Source organism: Emys orbicularis, chromosome 7 (assembly GCF_028017835.1).
Source record: "Emys orbicularis isolate rEmyOrb1 chromosome 7, rEmyOrb1.hap1, whole genome shotgun sequence".
Taxonomy (NCBI): domain Eukaryota; kingdom Metazoa; phylum Chordata; order Testudines; family Emydidae; genus Emys; species Emys orbicularis.
The window spans coordinates 101,100,415-101,121,316 of record NC_088689.1 but is presented as its reverse complement, the minus strand read 5'-3'; the positions used below and the strand labels follow the sequence as shown (position 1 = coordinate 101,121,316).

Below are 20,902 nucleotides of genomic sequence, written 5' to 3'. Positions count from 1 at the left end.
GCAGGTCGAACTCACTGCTATCCACACTGATCTGTGCAGAGGGAGGATATAGGCCAGCTACCAGCCCATGGCTGCTCCTCCAGCCGAGACACGCCTCCCCCCACTGCAGTGCTGGTGAGCAGTACAGCATGGTCACCCTGTTCAATAGAACTAGATGTTTTGCAGAGACAGGTCAGGCCTCCCTGGGACTAGGAAGTTGGTCTGGATAGTACTTGGGAGCCTCAGTCATGGGGCAGGGTGCTGTACAAACACAGCAAGAGCCGGGCCCTGTCCCCCAGGCTTACAGACCCACACCCTAGGAACTGGCATCTCCAGACAGGCAAGACCAGGGCCCAGCTCCCAGACAGGAATTGGTGCTTTTAATGAGTGATTTGGTTTGACATCAATACAAAAACAAGGTTTTGGTGCCAAGAGTCACAGCTTCTCAACTATATACACAGCCCTGCCCCTGCCTGTGGGGGCGAGGGCAGGTCAGCCTGTTTTGCATCCAAGACATCAAGAGTTGAAGGGAGAGTTTAACAAACTGCACCCCAGCATCTTACTTGGGCACAGGCAGGAGTCCCCTCTGTGGCACAGGGCAGAGTGACACTACTCCAGCAGATGCTGAGAGGTGGAAGCCACTAGAGGGAGCACTACCATGGGAGGTCCTCCCCCCTTGACTTCACAACTTGTAGGTACATGGTGAGGGTGGGGCAGGACTGGACCATTTCCCCCAGGAGATTAGAGACTCTCCACCCTCAGAACCCAGGATGCACATGGTCAGACCAGATGGGAACTGACAGGCAGGTGGCATCTGCTTCCAGGATCAGTGCTGGCAGCTCACTTGGTGATGGTGTTTCTGTTGAAGCAAAGAGAGAGGGGACATGAGTGAAGGACCAGGACCCAGGAACACTCAGGGCAGGGGGAAGGGGTCATCCCTAACAGGGGTCCTGGCTACAAAAGAGGCCGTGCACTCCTATATTAGCCCCATTAGACTTGGGAGAACCATGCCCTATGCTCCCTTCCCGACCACCTGCCTGGGGATTTTAGGCCCCAGGCCCTGGCTTCCCAGCACCGGGGAGGTCAGACAGACCAACCCCATGACAGGTGGGAGGACGGGGTACTTACGCATTCATGCTCTTGCCGCTGCCGCTCAGCACAATGTAAGGCGTCTTCTGGGCCTTCTGCTTCTCCTGCAGCAGTGCCACCGTGCCCAGGGGTGTGTCGCTGGAGCTCATCTTCTTCAGCAGCTGGGGGGGGAGAAGAGAGCCTGAGTCAGTACAGCCCCCTGCAGACTTTCACCAGCTCAACTGTGAGCCCAGGCTAACAGCCCATCCCATCCCACCTGCACCCAGGGATCCGCACCCAGTGCTGGGACACAGCCACCAGGGAGGTGTAGGGGCTGTTCCCAGTCCATCACACAGCAAAGGAAGAACTCCCCTATTCCAGTTTAATGCCCCCTGCTTTTAGAGGAGACAGTTAACCTAAAGAGGGATTTGGCCAGGACCCCAGGCTTAACAGCCTGAGTCTAAGGCTGGAACAAAACTATTGAGGAGTGCAAATAATCTGCACTTTTCTGATGCAGAAGCAGCAGCACAGCGCCCCCTAGTGAGGCACTGGAGCCAGCACTGACCACAATGGGAGAGCACCCCACCCTATGCTGCTCCTGTGTCCCCCTGGGCTCTCCTCCGGTTTCCCATCCATGCCTGACTGCTTGGCCAACAGGATGAAGCTAGACCTGCCCCCACCGCCGCCCTTCTTGCAGCATCCTGCAGGCTCTGCCCATGGGGAGCTCCAGCCATGTCACCCACTCACCGCCTCCTCATCCAGCTTCTTCATCCTCCTCTCTGTCTTCATCTTCCCGGAGCCCTTCCCATGGAAGCGGTGAGAGAGCTGCCGGAAGGCCTGGGGAGAGAGCACACAGAGTGGGGGTCAGCACTGACTGTCAGCCCCACCCAGGGGCCTCCTGCCACCCGCTCAACACAGCACCAGGGATGGGAAACCCCCAACGCCCTTCCCCATCTGTCTGTGGCAGCAGGGAGAGCAGGGGATCCCCGCCACAGAACTCCCCCTTCACGATCACAGCTCCCAACCAACCTTCCCACCCCCTGAGAAACAGCATCCTTTCACCATCACAGCCGCTCCCCATGGGGAGGAATGGAGGGGAGAAACATGGCTGCATCACCACTGCCCCTCCCCTCCCCCGGCTCTGGGCGCCCCACATGTCCCTTCCCACTACCTCCTTTGGGGTCAGCTTGCGACCCGTCTCGTCCACATATTCAATCTTGACATCAGGCTTGTAGCCATCCTTCTCCTTGAAGTCCTGGGTGAAGCCCCGGTACTCCTCCCGCCGGCTGTACTTGTCATCAATGGCCCTGCGGGAGCCCAACCCAGAAGGTTAGTTCGGTGGGGGGGTGTTCTCCCTGCATTCACTGCTGATCCCAGTATGGTGCTAGGGGGTGCTGTCTTGAATGAGATGCCAAAATCAGGGCTCTTAGCCCTCGGCCATTAATGATCCCCTGGCACTCAGGGGCCTTTCAATGGCATGAGACCTGGGCCCAGGTCTATGATAAAGGAGGGGATGGGTGTTACTGGGGGTGCATGACCAGTGTCTACGTCACCCAAACCACCAGCACAACTGCCCCCTTGCTGCCAGTCTCCACTGTGAGACCATGGGCATTCTTCTGGGGTTGGGGGAACCAGCCATGAGGCAGGGCACTGACAGCACCTATTCTGGCAACAGATCTTGTGGCACCCACTCCAGGTCGCTCTTGTGGTGGCAAGTGCTACAGCCATGGCTAGCACAGTGGGGCTTTAGCTCAGGCAAGAGGCCCAGGCACCAAGACCCAGAGGTGACAGATCCGATTCCAGCTACTGATGATCTACCCCGGGGCTTTGCCTGCCCCACAAGACCACTTACATCTTATCCTCGATGCAGTACACAGCTGAGGGCAGCGACTTGTTGGGGGCCTTCACCCTGGCCACCTTCTGCACTGTCGTCTCCAGCAGGCCTGCAGTGAACAGAAGAGGCATGGATCAGGCCCTGCCCAAGGGCAGTGAGTGCTCTGGGAAGCTCCCTCCCACAAACACCAGCCCCAGAGATCTCAGAGCTGCTGGATCACACTGGGAGAAAGGGGCTTTCAGGGGCAGCATGGCCTAGTAGGCAGGGCAGTAGACTGGGACTCAGGACTCTAGGCTCTGTTCCTAGCTATGACACACCTTGGGCACATCAGTTCCCCTCTCAAGGGCTCTGTCCCCCTCCCACCCTTTGTTGGGACTGCCTCACTGACTGTTCAGTGCCCAGTATGACAGGGGCTGCAATCTCTGTAGATCCTGCCTTACTACAAATTAAACAAAGTTCACTCCAGTCACTAAGTACCAGGGAGGGTTTTCAGAGAGGCAATGAGGAGTTGGGCCCTGTCGTGAACAGGGAGCCAGGACTGGGAGCACAACAGGTAAGCATGGGAACCCAAGAGGATTCTGGGACAGGGGGCTCATCCTGAGTTCCCCACTTACCTTTGTTCTGGCAAAGCAAGAGGGCAGCAGCTAGGCCCCGGTTCACTATGGGCTCCTCATCTAGGATGGTGGTGGAGGATGCTGAGAACTGCAAAGGGAGGAGACAGGTTCAGGGCTTTGGACCCATCTGTTTAGAGTCCCCTGCTATGCCAGCCTTGGACTCCCCTCCCACAGCTCTGCCAGTGCCCCTCAATCCTGACTTGCAGCCCCTCAGGGTTCATTGTGTTATACTGGGGGGGGGGGGGGGGGGCTATGAATGCAGTGACTCCTATCCCCACCCACACACCCCTTCCCCAATTGTACTCACATCCTGCTGCTGTTTCTCCTCATCTAGATTGACCGTGCTCCAGCCGATGTTCTCTTCGCCATCGGAGTCTGAGCCTCCATTTCCTGACCTCTCATCATCCCGTTCAAAGTCCTGAAAGCAGAAGAGAGGCCACCCGGGGCATCAGCATGGGGGCCCCCCAGCTGGGTGGCTTAGTGGGGCTAGGATCACTGCAGAACATGTGCCCCAACGTCCACTGCAGCCCCATGCTCCCAGCTAGAGCCCAGAGCCCCAAAACAGAAGCACTTCTGCCACCACAGTGCCTCCTGGGAGTGGTAGTTTGGTTGCTTCACATGCCCATTTTCCTTTATAGGCCAGACTACATCTCCCAGGATGCTCCATGGCCAAAGACTCCCATGATGTAGTGCTGTTCTGCACCAGAGGAAAGACCATGGTGTAGGATGGAAACTTTAGTCTGTCCAGGAAGCCCAGCCCATAAAGGAAAATGGGAGCATGAGGCACCTGGACCAAAACTTCTGTAAGGCACCATGGCAACATATCTGAATCAACCCCCAACCCACTACTATCCCAGCCCTGGACTCTCCCCAAACCCACCCAGCTGTGCTGGTGCCGATCAGTCTCAACCCACAGCCTGCTGCTATTGCAGTCCTGGGCTCTTCTCCCCCGCCCCACTCTGCCAGTGTCCCATAATTCTGACCCACAGCCCTCTGCTCCTGCTAGTTCTGCTGATGCCCCTCCATCTGGGGCAAGTGTCTTCCAGCCCAGCCCACTCAGGGGAAGGGGGAGGGGGGGAAGAATCCCCAGGAAGCCACACCATGAGCTCCTCCTGGTCCTCACGGTTGCCGGCCAGCCCATAAGTGGGGATCTCGCCCAGTGTGCGGCAGAACTCCGAGGTGGCATTGAAGACTATTGCTCCTTTCCTCTCTAACTCCTCGTCGTCCTCCCGGCTACGGCGCGTCTCCAGTTTCTTGACGATCTCAATGACCTGCTTTGAGAGCAAGAGGGCGGGGTTAGACAGCAGCTGGGCGCTAACAAGGCTGGGGGCTCAGGCGCTGAATCAAGGATCACTAGGAGCCCCCAGAATCAGGGCAGCCCCAGCAGGGCAGCTGGACCTGTGTTCAGGGGAAGGGTGTGACTGGGCATCACATGCTCCGTTCTGGGGTGGGGGGTTCAGTCAAGGAGCAGTGGAGTCCAAATGCATCCATCCATAGAACAGGGTGACCCCAGGATCCTCTCCCTGGCTCTGGGAGGAAAGTGGGGTCTAGGGGTTAATGATTCCTGGGTTCCCACACTAGGAGCCAGGATTCCTGGGCTCTCTCTCGGATTCCATTCTCTTCCATATGGTTATGAGGCTCAGACGGCCTCCCAGACCAATATCAACCCCCCACCCTGATTCCCCCCAGAGGCCAGGCCTCCTCACCTTCTCCCCACGCTCCTTCAGTTGCTGCATCTGCCGGAGTTTACGGCCCTTCTCCAGCTGCTTCTGCAGCTCCTGCTCCGCCTCGTCCTCCTCCAGGGCAACTGGGGATTTGGACACCTTCTCAGCCTCCTCTGCAGGGAAAGAAACATGGGGAGGGAATCAGCAACAGCAACAAGTATCCCAAGGGGCCTTTGCTTCAACAGGGGGGGGGGTCCTGGAAGGAGCATTAGGCCAGACACTGGAAGCTTTGGGTAAGAAGTCAGGCTCCCAGGGCCCCTGACACACTAACCAGTGCTTCTCAACTTTTTTGATACCAGGGACCGGCTTTGCTGCCTTCCTAAACTGTCAGGGGGATCTCAGGGACCAGCATTGGTCCACAGACTGGTTGTTGAGAAACACTCCTGTAACCCACTAGACCCCACTCTACTCCTAGAGTCGTGGAAAGAACCCTGGAATCCTGGCTCCCAGCCCCTCACCATCGCTGCTGATTTCCATGTTCTCTACCCGGGTGTCATCTGACTGGGATGGCAGGTCTGCAGGCTGGTTCACATTCTGTTCCATGTCCCCTTCCTCCTCTTCCTCCTCCTCCTTCTTCCTGTGAGCCCTCCTCCCTCGGCCCCGTAACCTGTGGTGAGAGAGAAATTGGTTAGCACATGAGCCAATCCCCCACAACCCTCTTGGTCTCTCCACCCACGGCCGCCCCTCCCCCCCCCGGTTACCGGGAGCCAAAGTCGCTCTGCTTTGTCTCATTGCCCAGGGGCAGCAGATCATCAGCTTTCACTGGCTTCTCCTTCTTCCGCAGCTTCTTCACCCGCCGTTTGGTCTTCTTGAAGGTGATGTTCTGCAGGGAGAGACCAGACGGGTCAATGAGGCACAGCCCCTATCCCTCATCCACACAGCAGGGTCCTGGCCTGGTGTGTGGCACCTTGTCCCCAATCCCCATGAGCACCCAGAGCCCAGCACCTTGCCAACCACCCCCTCACACATCTACCTAGAAGCACCTGGGGCTCTGCACCACACCAACCCCCCAACCCCCTCCCCCCCCGCATCTGTACCTAGAACCACAAGTGCAGGCGCATGCCCTGCGGCGCCAACCCCTAACACACACACACGAGCAACTGGGACAAGGAACTGCCTTTAACCCACCAGGTCAGGGGGCGGCTAGAGCCCAGCACTCCACTCCAGTCCCCGCCAGGCCACAGGGAGTCTGGTCTTGTGAGACGAGGTCAGTATCCAACCCCCCATTGCAAATGTTCTCCGTGTATGGGAGGCAGCACCATCTTGGGATTGGGAGCCAGGACTCCTGGGTTCTATTCCCAGCTCTGCCGCTAACCTTGGGGTCAGTCCCATCTCCTCTATGCCTCAGCCCCATCTTTTGTCTAATCAGACTAAGCTCTCTGGGGCAGGGACTGTCTCTCTGTGCATGAGAGGGGGTCCTGATCTCAGTTTGGGGGCTCTGTGCGTTGCCTGGTGCACAGTGGGGTCCTGATCTCAGTCAGGTGCTTTGCACCACCCAGGATACAATCCCCCTCCAGGTGCTACTGTAACAGACATAACAGCATTAGACACAGCTTCACAGAGTTTAAAGATTATCTAGTCTGGGCTTTGTACAGCACCACCAGGGAATTTCACCCAGTTCCCCCAAATTAAACCAAAAGACTTTAGACTATAACATTTCATCCCTCAGGAGATGAATCTGTTGTGAACCCCACACAGAGTAGGAGAGACCAAGGGGCTCCCACTGCCCAAGGCCCCTGCAGCATCAGGGAATAGATGAGGTAAGACATGCCCAGCAGATGACCCCTGCCCCATGCTGCAGAGGGAGGTGAAAATCCCTAAGGTCCCTGCCAATCTGACCTTGGTCTAATTCCTTCCCAATCCCAAATCTGGCCATCAGCTGGACCCTGAGCATCTGGGCAAAGCCCATCAGCCTGGCAACTAGAGAGGATTCTGTGGACCAAATTAGAGCCTGGCTCGCCCCGCATCCCACTACTGCAGTAGGGAGCTGGATCCTGGAATAAACGAGGAGCAGGTGCTAGTGTATGAGGCCTTCTTACCATCTCCTCTGGGGTGAAGTACTCCGAGGCCAGGTGCAGACCGGGCATGTCTAGGCTCTGGGCCTGGCTGCGCAGACTATCACGGACTTGCTGCAGCTCCCGCTCCCATGAGCCATCTGCCATGCCGCCCGAGTCCAGCTTGAAGGATTTCTTCTTCTCCCCTTCGATCTCCTCGTCATACTTGGACAGGACATTCTTGTGCTTGTACTGGGGGTGGGGGGAGACAGCACGTGAGCCTCCAGCACAGAGACCCACCCCCCAGCAGCCAACCCTCCAGGGTCAGGCAGCACAAGGCATTCCAGCAGGAACGCAAGAGGGGAATCAGAATGCCAGGGTTTGCGGCTCATGAGCTGCCCAGGTCTTCCCCACCACTGCTCATTCTGGCTTCCACTCGGTATGTCCTGTCCTCTGCTGATTGGCTGTTTCCTGCATCTCCCACGCCCCCAATTCATGTCCTCTGCCTTCCTTGGTCTGGTTAGCTATACTGCCTCCAATCCCACAAGCAACCCACCCCCACTTAAACAAACCATGGTGTAGAACCAATGTGAATTAAATTGTTTTTAGTTATTCACTGTACCATTGTAACTTCTGTTCACCATTTCATTACACTTGCCATTTTGCCTACATTGTAACCTTGTAACTTCTGTGCAATATTGTAATTCAAAACCCATTTTAAAATGCTGACTCCATTTTGTAGAAGGCTTGTGCTGCAGCCTCCATTTTTGCAAGCCATACTGTAATTTTATTAGTCTAGTTGAGATGTGTGAATGAGGTATGTATGGGTGATAGAATCAACCTCCAGCACCAGCCCGTCCTGATGAGATAAAGTTCAAATACCAAAGGCTGAAGAACTAGACAACAGCCCTAACTCAAGCAAGAAGCATCCACCCTAAAAAGAAAAAAAACAACCAAGGAAGATCAAAGCCAGGTCCCAGGCTGACAGTCACGCCTGCAATTGACGGGTGATCAAGCACCAAACCCAGAGGCGGCGTGACACAGCAAGACCTAGAGACTTTGAATCCAAACTAAAAGCCTATAAAAAAGGAAGGGTGAGATGAGAGACTTTGGGTAACGTTCTGCTATCAACATCAAGAAGCACCCAGCTCCTCCTCGTGCTCAGCTTTCCTGGCCAGTTAGCTGCCACGAGCTCCGATCCCAAGCTGCGAACTCAAACTACAATCAGGACCGGTAACTATCCAGCAGCTGCAGAACATTTTGGTGTGTGTGAGTGTATGTGTGTGTGAGTGTATGTGTGTGTGAGTGTATGTGTATAAGCATTAATGTATTTGCTAATAGGTACAGATTAATAATAAATGTGGCATCTTTGTCTTGACCCCTAAAACGATCCTGTGTAAGTTTGTGGGACAACAATGGCACCTCTCCGCTTTTCATACATCCATAGAGTTTAAGTCCAGAAGGGACCATTAGAGCATCTACTCTGACTTCCTGTCTATCACAGGCCAGACAGTTTCATCCAGTTCCCCCTGGATTGAGCCCAATATCTGGAGTTTGGCGAAAGCCTCTCCCAGTAAGGCCTCCAGTCTGGATTTGAAGCCATTAAGAGAGCACTATTTAGATTATTCCATGTTTGGAGCATTACCTGTCACACACACACACATACCGAGGAACCTGGGCCCATTTTAAACTACAGGAGGAGGCCTGAGAACCAGTGTAGCCTGCCCTTATACCCCGTGCTGCCCTTACAATGGCCATGTCATCCACGCTCTCCTCCTCCTCATAGGGCCTGTACTCCGGCTTCTTCTTCCGCAGCTCCACGTTCTTCTTAGCTTTCTCCTTGTCCACTATATTGACGTTCACCAGGACATCGTCCTCCTCCTGCAGGACGCCTGGGAGACAAGACACCATGACCATCACTGTACAGCCCTGGCTAGGCCCCAGCCACAGTGCTCTCAGCGCTATAGCTAACGATCATGGCCCGTCACTGGCCAGCAGGAACAAGAGTCTGTAACAACATCACCACTTCCCTCTCCTCTAGCCTTGCAAGGTGCTTTACATCTGGCATTTAATCCTGCACCACGCCCCAGAGAGGCTCCAAAGAGGGAAACTGAGGCCCAACACATCTAAGCGACTTGCCAGAGTTCAGTCAGTGGCAGCACCCATGGTAGTGCCCAGGAGCTCTAGTCACTGATCAGGACCCCTTGTGCTAAGAACTGTACAAACAGAGAGCTGCCTGTCTAAGTATCTCCTGACTTTCCGGTCATCCTGCTCTAGCCACTGGGTCTCGCTCCCTCCCACTTCTAGTATGATTATGGGAAACTGCAGCGAATCATTAGTGGCTCAGCACCTGCTGTACTGGGGGCAGGAGTAGTATGCTGATAAATGCATTCCCCAGCCAAAGGGCTTCTTGCACAGTGGATGTAACACCGAGTTTGATGGAGTCCTGCCTTCTGAAACCTGTACAAAACCTGCCCCTTGCTGCCCAGACTCCAGAATATCCACCATTATCTCCATTCAGTGAATAGAGGCAGTGTGGCCTAGCGGGCAGGGCACTGGATTGAGAGTTGGATATTTGGGTTCTAATCCCCGCCAGGTGACCTTGGCCAAGGCCCTTTCCCTCTCCGTGCCTGTTTCCCCTCCCACCCTTTGCCTGTTTACACTGTGAGCTCTGAAGCAGGGACTACTTGAGGGCAGGGTCTATGCAGCACCCGGTATAACTGTTGATATCACACCCACCCACCCAATTCTACCAGTACATAATCTGTGTGTAGAACCTGTGAGCAATTCCACTAACAGTTCTTTTTTCAGGGATTTGTACAGGCAGGCCAGAAAACAAACTCAGATCTTATAGCAGGGAGTGGGGAAGGCCCTAGTGGTAGCCATGTCGTCCCAATACAGACAGCAGGATCATTACCCCACTTCCACGCTGAGGGGTGCAAGGGAAGTCCCTTTGGTTACCTTTGTCTTTGAGGGTCAGAATAACGGTCTTTCCTTCCTCGAAGGAATCGATGGTGTGTTCCACTGTCAGGCCCTGCAGATCCCGGGAGCTGTAGTGATCCTGGAGATAGAGGAAGATCCAACAGGAGAGCATCAGGCTGCAGGAAGTCAGCTTGAGAGGAGAAGGCGCAAATGGTCCCCCAAGCCAGAACTCAGGCACAGCCACCCGTCCCCCAGTGAACAGTAGAGTCGTAGATTATAGAGCCAGAAGAGACCACTGTAATCATCTCGTCTGACTTCCCGTAAAACACAGGCCATATGACAGCCCTGAGTTAATTCCAAGTTGAACCAGAGCAGATCTGCTAGAAAAACATCCAACCTTGGTATAAAAATTGCCAGTGATGGAGAATCCACCACAGCCCTTGGGAAGTTCTTCCAACAGTTAACTGGGGGGAAAATTGCTTATTTCTAGTTTGAATTTGTCTAGCTTCAGCTTCCAGCCATTGGCTCTTGTCAAATCTTTGATAATGGAGGGCTCTTCAACCTAGCAGACAAATTTCTGTCCCCTTCTTAGGTCCTTATAGACTGGGATCAAACTGCTACTTTTTGTTAATTTTTTTGTTAAGTTAACTAGACTGAGCTCCTGGTGTGTCTCACTCTAAGACAACGTTTCCAATCCTTTAATAAAGCTCGTGGCTCTTCTCTGCACCATCTCTGGTTTATCAATGTCCTTCTGGATCTGTACACACCAGAACTGGACACAAGATCCAGCAGCCAAGCACTGTATGGCTTCAGCTTTGTACAGAGGCTAGAGAAGCAGGTTTCAGATCAGATGCCTGGAATTGGGGGACTTGCAGTTTCTACCCTAGAGCAATGCTAGGCTGCATAGGGAAGCCACCGCTGCAGCACTCACAGTCCAGTTCACTCTAGAGTAACTGCAACACTAGTGAAATCGACAGAGTTGCACTGAGGTAAGGGAGCGACTCTGGCATGGATCAGGGCCATAGCACATGGAGTCCTGGATAGTCTCCAGAAAAGCCATTGTGAGAATGGAGACATCAATACTACTGCATCTTCAATAAGCAAACATGGCCAGACCTCCATCCCAGCACACTCCAGATGTGTGCAGGGGAGACCCCTTCTTTCTCTGGGGGCACTAGGATCCATGCAGCACTCCCCACCCATCAGCCATGTATGCTACAGGGAGAGAAACTGCAGGGAGAAGCCAGCCAGAGACAAACTGGAAGGAGCAGAATCAGCTGACGCTCGGACCATAAGACACTATTTTGTACTGATTTGAAGGAACTTCTCTGCTCTGCACTGACGGGGGTTTGCTCCACCCTGCTCCCTTCTGTCTCTTCACTTCAGACTTGCTCCACAGCTTCCCCTCATACCCTCCCCACCCTGCCCCCCTCTCCCCATTTCCTTTCCCCTCCCAGAGGAGCGATCATTCTCTTTGTGGCCATGGCATGGTTCACTCTGCTTCTGCATTCTACACCTTTCCCCCAGCTGTGTCTGTCCCCACCATTTAGCGTATAAGCTCCTCGGGGCAGGGACTCTGTTTGTACAGGGTCTAGTACAATGAGGCCCTGCTCGTGGTTGGTCCCTAGGCACTGCTGAGGCATTTGCACTCTGCCAGCACCTCCAGGTTGGTCTCACCTTCTTCTTCTGCCCAAACTCCTCTTCGACAAGACTGCTGATGCCGAATTCCTGGTCCATCTCTTCAAGGAGTTTGGCCTGAATTTAACAAAATAGAAACAATTCTGATGCTTTTAAAATTAATCGCAGTCACAAAGGACATATTAAGTTATAGGGCAGGCCTGCACGAGCCCACTGACAGGGCAGTCAGAGCGCGGCGCGCGGGGCTGAGGTGGCCCCCCCCCCCGCCGGCAGGGGGCGAACCCGGCAGCCGCGCTTCTGACTGTCAGGGCAGTCAGAGCGCGGCGTGCGGGGCTGAGGTCGCCCCCCCCCCCCCCCCCCCCGCCAGCAGGGGGCGAACCCGGCAGACGCGCTTCTGACTGTCAGGACAGTCAGAGCGCGGCGCGCGGGGCTGTGAGGTCGGGCCCCCCGGGCAGGGGGTGAACTCGGAAACTGCCCCCCACCGCGGGCTGTGAGGTCGCGCCCCCCCCCCCCCCCCCCCGCACACGCGTCGCCATCTCCCGCGCCTCCTGCCTGGCGTCCAGCGTCACTTCCGGGGCTGCTGAGGCGGGAAGCGCTGGCTGGGCACGAGGCAGACCTGGTAAGTCCGAGCGAGGGGGGAGGCATCCGGCCTGGGCTCTAGCCGCAGCTCACGGGGGCTGGGGTCAGGGGGATGTCCGGGTCAGGGGGATGTCCAGCTCAGAGGGGCTGGGCTCAGAGCTAGGGGTCAGGGCTGCGGGGGGATGGGGTCGGGGGGGGTGTCTGGCTCAGAGGGGCTGTGCTCGGAGCTGGGGGTCAGGGCTGCTGGGGGATGGGGTCGGGGGGTGCTTAGCTCAGAGGGGCTGGGCTCGGAGCTAGGGGTCAGGGCCGGGGGGGGCTGGGGTCAGGGGGTGTCCGGCTCAGAGGGGCTGTGCTCGGAGCTGGGGGTCAGGGCTGCTGGGGGATGGGGTCGGGGGCTGCTCAGCTCACAGGGGCGCTGCTCGGAGCTGGGGGTCAGGGCTGGGGGGGGATGCCCAGCTCAGAGAGCCTTACCATGCTGCTAACCCCCGCCTCCACCGTCTCCCAGAGCCTCAGCGCGCCGCGTCCAGGAGCGGCCCTGGACAGCGCTGCAGCGGCCTGGCTCCAGCGGGACGTGAGCTCCCGCTGCTCGGCTGCAGCTCGCAGCCCCGCCCTCTTACCACACGGCTCTGAGCGGGAGGAGCTCAGGCCTCTCTGGAGCAGCGCCGCTGCAGCGCTGTCCAGGGCTGCTCCTGGACGCGGTGCTAGGATGACCAGACGTCCCGATTTTATCGGGACTGTCCTGATATTTGCTTGTTTGTCCCGCGTCCTGAACGATGTTCGGTCGGGACACTGGACAAACAAACAATTTTGCCCTCTGCTCCGGCGCACAGGCGGAGCCCGGAGGGGCTCTCACCCCCCCCCCCCCCCCCCGCCCCACTCCGCCCCCTCACTGCCCCATTGGATCCCGAGCCGGGCCTGGGGAGGAGATGCCCCTGTGCAGCAGCCTGGGCACACGGGCCATGGCCGGCCGGGGCTGGGAGCGCTGCAGTGCAGCGCGGCGGCTGCTCCAGCCCTGCAGCCCACGGGGCAGCACGGTGCGTCCGGGGGCAGCGCGGAGCGGGCAGGGCCCGGATGGGCGGCGCGGCCCGGGGGTGTGGGCCACCCATCAGAGACACGCGGCGGAGAGGGGCTGCCGGGGCGAGACTTGTCCCAGGCGGGGTGGCCGGCGTACAGGGGCGAGGAGCCGGTCAGGGTCCCCCAAACCGATAAACTTCCCCGCCACTGCCGGGGAGCCCCGCACCTCTCCCGCTCGGCTGCGCTCCAGCGGGCCGGGGGGCCAGAGGCTCCGCGGGGAAGGCAGCTAATGCCCCCGGACCCTCCAACGGCTGGATGAGCTAATTCCCGAGAAGACCAGCAGGAGGCGCTGCCGGGGTGAGTCCTGCTTGCTTACACGGGGGCTGGGGGGGGGAGATGGGGTTCGGCGGGGCTGGGTGGCGCGGGGGGGGGGGGCGTTTCAGTACGGCCGGGGGGTTTCAGCCCTCGGCTATTTTCTTTGGAGTAATATGGCCCTCGCCGCTTTACGAGTTGTGCAGGCCTGATATAGGGTCTAGTGCAGAGGTCCTCAAAGAGAGGGCAGGGCTGGACGTGGGCCAGCCTCCACAAGGACGAGGAGGGAAAGCCATTCAGCCCCTCCCCGCTCTGCTCCAGTCCTGCCCCCAGCCGCATCCCCAGCTCCCGTCCCCAGCCTCGGCGCAGCTCCAATCCCAACCCCACGACAGCCCCCAGCCTCGGCCATGGCTCAGTTCCCAGGATCAGGGCCATAGCACATGGAGTCCTGGATAGTCTCCAGAAAAGCCATTGTGAGAATGGAGACATCAATACTACTGCATCTTCAATAAGCAAACATGGCCAGACCTCCATCCCAGCACGCTCCAGATGTGTGCAGGGGAGTTGGCTCAGTTCCCAGGGCCGAGGCTGGGGGCAAGGCCGGGAACGGAGCCACACCTGGCCACAGGCCCAGCTGCCAGCCCCCACAACAGCCCAGCTGCGGCTCTGCTCCCACCCCCAGCTCAGTCCTATTCCTGGCCCCAGACCCACCCCCAGCCTTGGCTCCCTTACCACTGTCTGCCCCCCGGCCCCTGAGCTGTGGCCCTGCTCCCAGCCCCAGCAGGGTGCGACCCTCAAAAGTTTGGGGACTGCTGGTCTAGTGGCCAAAAGTTGGGGGGAGGGCTGGGAGCCAGGACATATACGTTCCTTCCCCAGCACTAGGAGGATGTAGAGTCTAGTGGTTAGAGCTAGGGGGTGGGACATTAGGACTCCTGGTTTCTATTATCCACTGAGCATGGTCTAGTGGTCAGAACAGAGGCATGTGTGGGGGAGAGAACCAGAACTCCTGGCCCAAACTTGCCATTTAATCCATTTGTACCCGTATCACTTTCTCTATGTCTGGTTCCTTGATATTGGTTGGGGACCTGCACAGTGCCTGGCATGATGCCCCCCTTCTGGCTGGGGTCTGTAGGCACTACCATAATACACCTAAACAACACAAGGGCTAAGTCTGGCTGCTGTCTACACCTTCCGACCTCTGTAGCAAGCTCATAGCAAAATAGGAGCTGGCTAAGCTGAAGAGTATTACTTCCAAAGCATACAGCAAGCCATCAGCACAGGCCCAGTCCAACACAACACCCCCTTGCATGCAGTACCAGGCCAGCAAATGTCTGCTCTCGCATCAGCCGGCCCAGAATACCAGCCACCATGCAACACTCTGCCACACGCGGCGAATTACAGCCGTAGTTCCTTATCGCAGAGGCAACCAGAGAGCTGGCACAGCTGAGAGCAGGGCAGATGGCACCAACTGCTGGGATAAGGATGGAACATGCTTTACTACTGGACTGAAGACAAGGGCAGCTGGGTACGTGTCACACATGGCGCTAGTGTTCCCAACGAGGCGCCCATGCAGCCCAGATGCTCCAGAGACTCCAGGACTATACTAACCCTCTTCTCAGCCAGCTCCTTCTCAACCTGCAGCTTCCGGCTCCTCTCGATCCAGGCAGCTGTGTCATCCAGCCAGGGGTCATCCTCTCCCAGAGACTTGATTTTCCTGAAACGGGGGGGAACAGAGGCAGAAGCTAGCAGGAAAGAAGGCTGTTCTGCCTTGGAGAGCTCCCCACCACCTCCTCCTCCTCCCTGGAGCCCTTTGGATACTTGAAATGACCAGAAGCTCAAATGCCTTCCCTGTCCTCAGGAAAAGCATTGGTAGTTCAGTGGTAGAATTCTTGTGTCTGCCCCGTGGGAGACCTGGATTCAAATTCTGGTCAATGCAGAGCCATGTTTTAGAGAGGGATGGAAGAGGGAGAGAAGGGAAGGATGGTTCAGTTGTCAGGGTACTAGCCCAGGACTTGGGAGACCCAAGTTCCTTTCCCAACTCTATCAGACTTCTTGCCTGACCTTAAGTCAGTCACTAAAGCTACCCAGTGACTAAGTTACCCCATTCCAGAACTGACTGTATTAACTACACTGAATACTCTTCTTCTCCATTGAAACGTCCAATTCCTCTTGGAATCCAGCTAAATTCTCAACCTTAATATCCTGTGTCAATCAGTTCTGCAGGCTACTTCTGGCCAGAAGGGCCCAGGCCTGACCACAGTATAACACAGGCCATAGGACTGCCCTGAAGTAATTCCTAGTTGAACTAGAGTAGATCTCTTAGAAAAATACCTAATCTTGATTTAAACACGACCAGTGACAGAGAACCCACCACAGCCCTTGGTCAGTTGTTCCAAGGGTTAATTAGCCTCACTAGTAAAAATGTGTGCCTTACTCAATGACACATCTTGAGCAAAGCGGTCATTAGCCCAGGCTGTTAGATCCAGACATCCCAGGTTCAACTCCTGTTGCCAAACAGTTACATCCTTATATTTGTATAAAGCTTGAGGTCAGAGCAAGGGGCAGTGGGTGCAGACACTGCATCACACTCAAAAGTAATGGGGCCAAGCACGGACAAAGCAAACAGGGTAGGGGGTTACCCTAATTTCTGGTTGAGAAGCCGCTTCTCCTTAGCTGCTGCTAGCTTCTCCCGGATCTCCTCCCTCTGCTTCAGCACAATGGGGTTGATCACCTCAGCTGCCACAGGGTCCTCCTTACTGCCCACTTCTGCAGAGGAAAACACATAAGACAGAGGAGCTGCAGCTGAAGGAGCCAGACAAGTACAGTATATACTCGTTCATAAGCCAAATATTTTTGGTAAAAAAGTGACGCATCAAAGAGCAGGGGTCGGCTTATAAACGGGTCTACACCAAAATTTGATGATTTTAAACTCTATGGAATCATTGAATTGAATATCTAATACATAGTCATTTTGTTTACCTGGAGCATCTGCAGGCATGGAGCCCCCCAGCCCCATTGGCTGGGAATAACGAACTGCAGCCACAGGGAAGTGAGGGGCTCCATGCCTGCAGACGCTCCAAGTAAACAAAACGTCCCAACCCGCCAGCAGCTTACCCTGACGGCTGGGAGCCAAAGTTGGCCAACCCCTGAAATATAGGGTTGGCTTATAAACGAACAGGCTAATGAATGAGTATATACGGATATGTTACTGCCCCCCTCGCCACTTGCATTCCTCCTGTTAGTGCTTGGCTGGAGAACAGAATAGCACAGGCATCAACTGAGTGCCTTGATCAGCTGGGAGAGGGCATGGGGGGAGTCTTACCACATCTGATCATGGGATGGGCCTGATGTCTTTTCCCCTTGGCCAGAGCCAGAGCCCTGCTCCCTGTGGAGGGAGCAGCAGTGGGAACTGGCAGACGTTGGGTCCGGGGAGGAAGGAGACCACCACACTCTAAAGGGCTGCTCAGCAGGGAGTCGGCATGTTTCAGCAGCTTGGCCCAGGACAGTCCGTACGCAGACACTGTGTGGTGACGCTATACAGCACAACTTAGGCGTCAGAGAGGCCAGGAGAACCACGGGGTCTGTCTGTGTCCAGCAGCCTTGATAAACACCACCGCCAAGACCTGCTCTTCTCTACCAGGAAGGGGCGCTATAGCCACTGAGCCCTCCTACATCCTCCAGTTCTGCTTGCCCTGCCACCATGCCTAGTGCAGAAATGCATGCTGGGATGGAGTCCCCAGGGCCCTCAGCTGGCGAAGGGCAGAATTTTCAGAATCATGGAGCACTGCCTTAATCCTGCTCCTACGGGCTTCCATAGGGGTTTGCCAGGCCAACACTGAGTGCTCTTGAACAACCCACCCAGAGCATCTTGCTGCCTGATGAAGAGGAGAATTCAGATGGAAGCTGTGGAGAGTTCCAGCCAGACCTCATCTTGAAGGACAGACCCGGGTTCGAGTCCCTGCCGTGTCACAGACTCCTTGTGTGACCTCAGGCAAGTCACTTAGGCCATGTCTACACTACAGACTTCTGTCAGCCAGGGGTCAGATTAGGTGCGACTTGTGACTGACAAGAGCTGTGCAGGCAACCGCCTCTAGTGTAGGTGTAGCTATACAGACAAATCTGCACTTTGAGGTGTTTCGTTTTGGGGAGATAGGGTTACTAGACCGGAGCAATGCCAGTACTACTCAGTCACATGCTTCACCGGCATAGTATACTGATATTTTTATGGTGGTATAGCGCTCCTAGCACAGACATGGCCTCTGTCTTTCATTTCTTCATCTGTACAACAGGGTATTAGCATTGTCTACCTCTCCAGGGAGCTGTGTGGATAAATACATTAAAGGCTGAGGGGCTCAAATGCTACAGAGATAGGGGCCAGGTAAGTACACACACAAACAGTGTTATTTGTACAGCGCCCAGCACAATGGGGTCTTGGTCCATGACTGGGGCATCTTGGGTGCTACTGCAATGAGAAAAATACTTAATGGGATCAGAAAGTTTAAGGCCAGAAGGGACCATTAGTCATCTAGCCTGGCCGCCTGTAAGGCACGTCAGAGAATTTCAGCCAAATACCCCTATATTGAACCCAATAACTTGTTAGACCAAAACATTTCAGTCCTCAGGAGACACTTATGTGCCCCATGCAGGGAACAGGAGAGACTTGGGCGACCCCAATACCCACGGGCCCTGCAATGGCAGGAAACCGATGAGAGATGAGGGGTGGGGCACAGGAACAAGGACCCTCCAGCAAAGACCCCCACTGCAATACATCAAAGAGGGGGAACACTAAGATGGCAAAATACCAGAGACCCCAAATTTTTGTGCCATTCCTACAAAGGGATGTTAAAGCCTTAAGTACAAAGTGGTTTGGGTTTTTGTTTTAATTAATGTGAAGGCCAAACTTACCCTTTTTGATGGCATTGACTTCCAAAGGCTTCAGCCCAAGTTTAGCTCGGAGTTTACTGCAGATAGGAAGAAACATGGGGTTATGTGGCATAAGCATCAGAAATACACAGCCTACAAGAGCAGGACTCATTTAGAACACAGAGGAAAGATTCTCCAGTGGTTCAGGCATTAGTGTGGGACTCAGGACACCTGGATTCAGGGGATAAAAGTGTCGTCCAACCTCAGAGGGTGGAATAAATGCATTCGGTGCTCGGACACAATGGGAAGTGGTGGGCAGGGAGGGCACATAATTACATTAGATATAGCATCTCACTTACTTGGTCTCTTCAATGCTGAGAGAAGCATCCCCCGAGCTGGCCTTTGAGCTGGCAGCTGTTTAGAGATAAATCAGGGAGATGTTTGTAAACAAGACAAAAGTAGCAGAGTCCTTGTTTTCATAGATTTTAAGGCCAGAAGGATCCACTCTGATCAACTGGTTTGATTTCCTGCTTAGCACATGCCAGAGACCACCACCCAGCTAAGATATGTTTTTTATAACGAACAGTGCTGTGAACACACACACACACACCTTACAGGGACCTGAAAATTTAGCTTGGTTCCTTTGGCCTTGCCCATCAGCCGGAATAAAGATCCCGCAGATGGAGCCAAGCTAGTTATTCTGTTGACAAGACAGAACAGGTTCCAGCTCACACTATTGTGGAGTGTCAGTGAGGTCAATGGCTAGATACCATATCATGACAGAATATGGTACCATAAAACAGGATGTGCTAGACAGATGCAGCCAGAAAGTGACTCTATGCAAATCACAGGCCACAACAGTTATTGTATAGAGTTATATATTAAGACACCTTTATACATAGATGTCTCATGATCAACAAAGAAAGCCCCTTCATAACAGGTCTGTCCTGACTTCATCTGCTCCAAAAAACCTTTCATGACCCCTTTATGAGCAATTACAAGCACATGCATGCTTACTCCCCAGGATGGGCCATGAGCTTACTTCCTTGCTTTACTCTGATCTCTCACTCCCCTTCTCCATCAAACTCCCCCCCAGCCCCCAAAAAGTCAGCAAGTCATACCTTCCCTAAACCTCATGCCCCCGCCTCCTCCAGGACAGCACCTGCAGCTTCCTCTTCTTCCAACCCAAGAGACATGTCACATCCCCCTCACCCATCAGAGATTATAACTCCTCATCTCTAGCCCCTAACAAATTCATGCCCTCTGACCTCCAAAGTTAATGACCCAATGCCAGAACATAGAAGGACCCACACGCTCTCTAATCCCTCACTGAGTCCCTTCCCAACACGTGGCTCCCATAACTTCTCCCCTAGCAGCCAGTCCCCCCCATAAACCTTCATAGCCAACCCAACACCCCCCATAGCCAGCTCTAAACCTCCAAAGCACTGTAAAGCACTGCTCACCAAGGCTAATAAGCTCTGTCCTTTCCCTTAGCTCATTAGCCACATCAATCCCTCCCCCACCCCCACCCCATAGCTCCTCTCTCCAAATCTCATAGCCACACCCCACTCTGACCTATACCCCTCCTGCACCCCCTATTTCTTTCCCTCTGACCTCTTCAGCCCTTCCACTCTTAGCCACCAGTGGCTCCCCAATCCCCTCAGACCACCACCTCTACCCTTTAGGCCCCTTCCCCGAAACCCCCCGGGCTCTGACCTGCCTCGTATCCCTCGTCGCGCTTCTCCCGCTTGATCCGCCTGGTCCCCTCGGACTCCTGGGCGCCCCTGTCCCCGGCCCGGCCATGACTGCCCCGTGCCGCCGCGGCCGCCTCCTCTCCCCCACTCCTCCGGCTGCTCCGCTCCCCGCGGCTCCGGCTGCGCTTCCCTCGCCGCTCGCCGGACCCGCCGCTCCGGTGCTTGTGCTTCTTGTGCTCCCGGTGCCGGGAGGAGGAAGAGGGGGCGGCGGGGGGCGGAGGCGGCTGCAGCTGTTGCTGTTGCTCCTCGGAGCCCCCGGGGCTCCCGGTCTCCCCCCGCTCCCGGTGCTTCTTCGAAGAGCCCATGGAGACGCAAAATGGCACCGACGCAACACGAAACTTCCGGGGTTGGCGCCACTGAGCTTCCGGGTCATTACACGGTAGTTCGGGGTCATTCCGCACTACTTCCGGATAATTTACACGCCATTTCCTGTTTCTCTACACGCTACATCTGGTTTGGCATGTAGCCTGTTTCCCAATAATCGAATTCCTGGTTACCCACGCGTCACTTCCTGTTTACAAGGCTACCACCTCCGGGTTAACCCTACACTCTTCCTGTTTGCCTGGAGCTGCCGCAGCTAGTTGCTCTTTGCCCCTAGCCTGACGGA

General features: G+C 55.5%; 1 protein-coding gene across 1 annotated transcript; it reads right to left on the bottom strand.

Moving 5' to 3' along the window:
• Positions 1-337: 337 nt before the first annotated feature.
• On the bottom strand, positions 338-20,600 carry SART1 (spliceosome associated factor 1, recruiter of U4/U6.U5 tri-snRNP). Its single transcript, XM_065407276.1, has 20 exons — positions 20,258-20,600; positions 18,901-18,955; positions 18,584-18,639; positions 16,318-16,444; positions 15,287-15,392; positions 11,813-11,890; positions 10,175-10,274; positions 8,963-9,105; positions 7,259-7,465; positions 5,921-6,042; positions 5,678-5,826; positions 5,202-5,332; positions 4,596-4,769; positions 3,803-3,913; positions 3,496-3,583; positions 2,900-2,990; positions 2,219-2,354; positions 1,795-1,884; positions 1,108-1,229; positions 338-838 (listed from the first exon to the last, which is right to left on the bottom strand). The coding sequence occupies exons 1-20, from the start codon at positions 20,598-20,600 to the stop codon at positions 820-822; spliced, it is 2,448 nt and encodes an 815-aa protein (XP_065263348.1). The 3' UTR covers positions 338-819.
• Between the last annotated feature and the right edge of the window lie 302 nt (positions 20,601-20,902).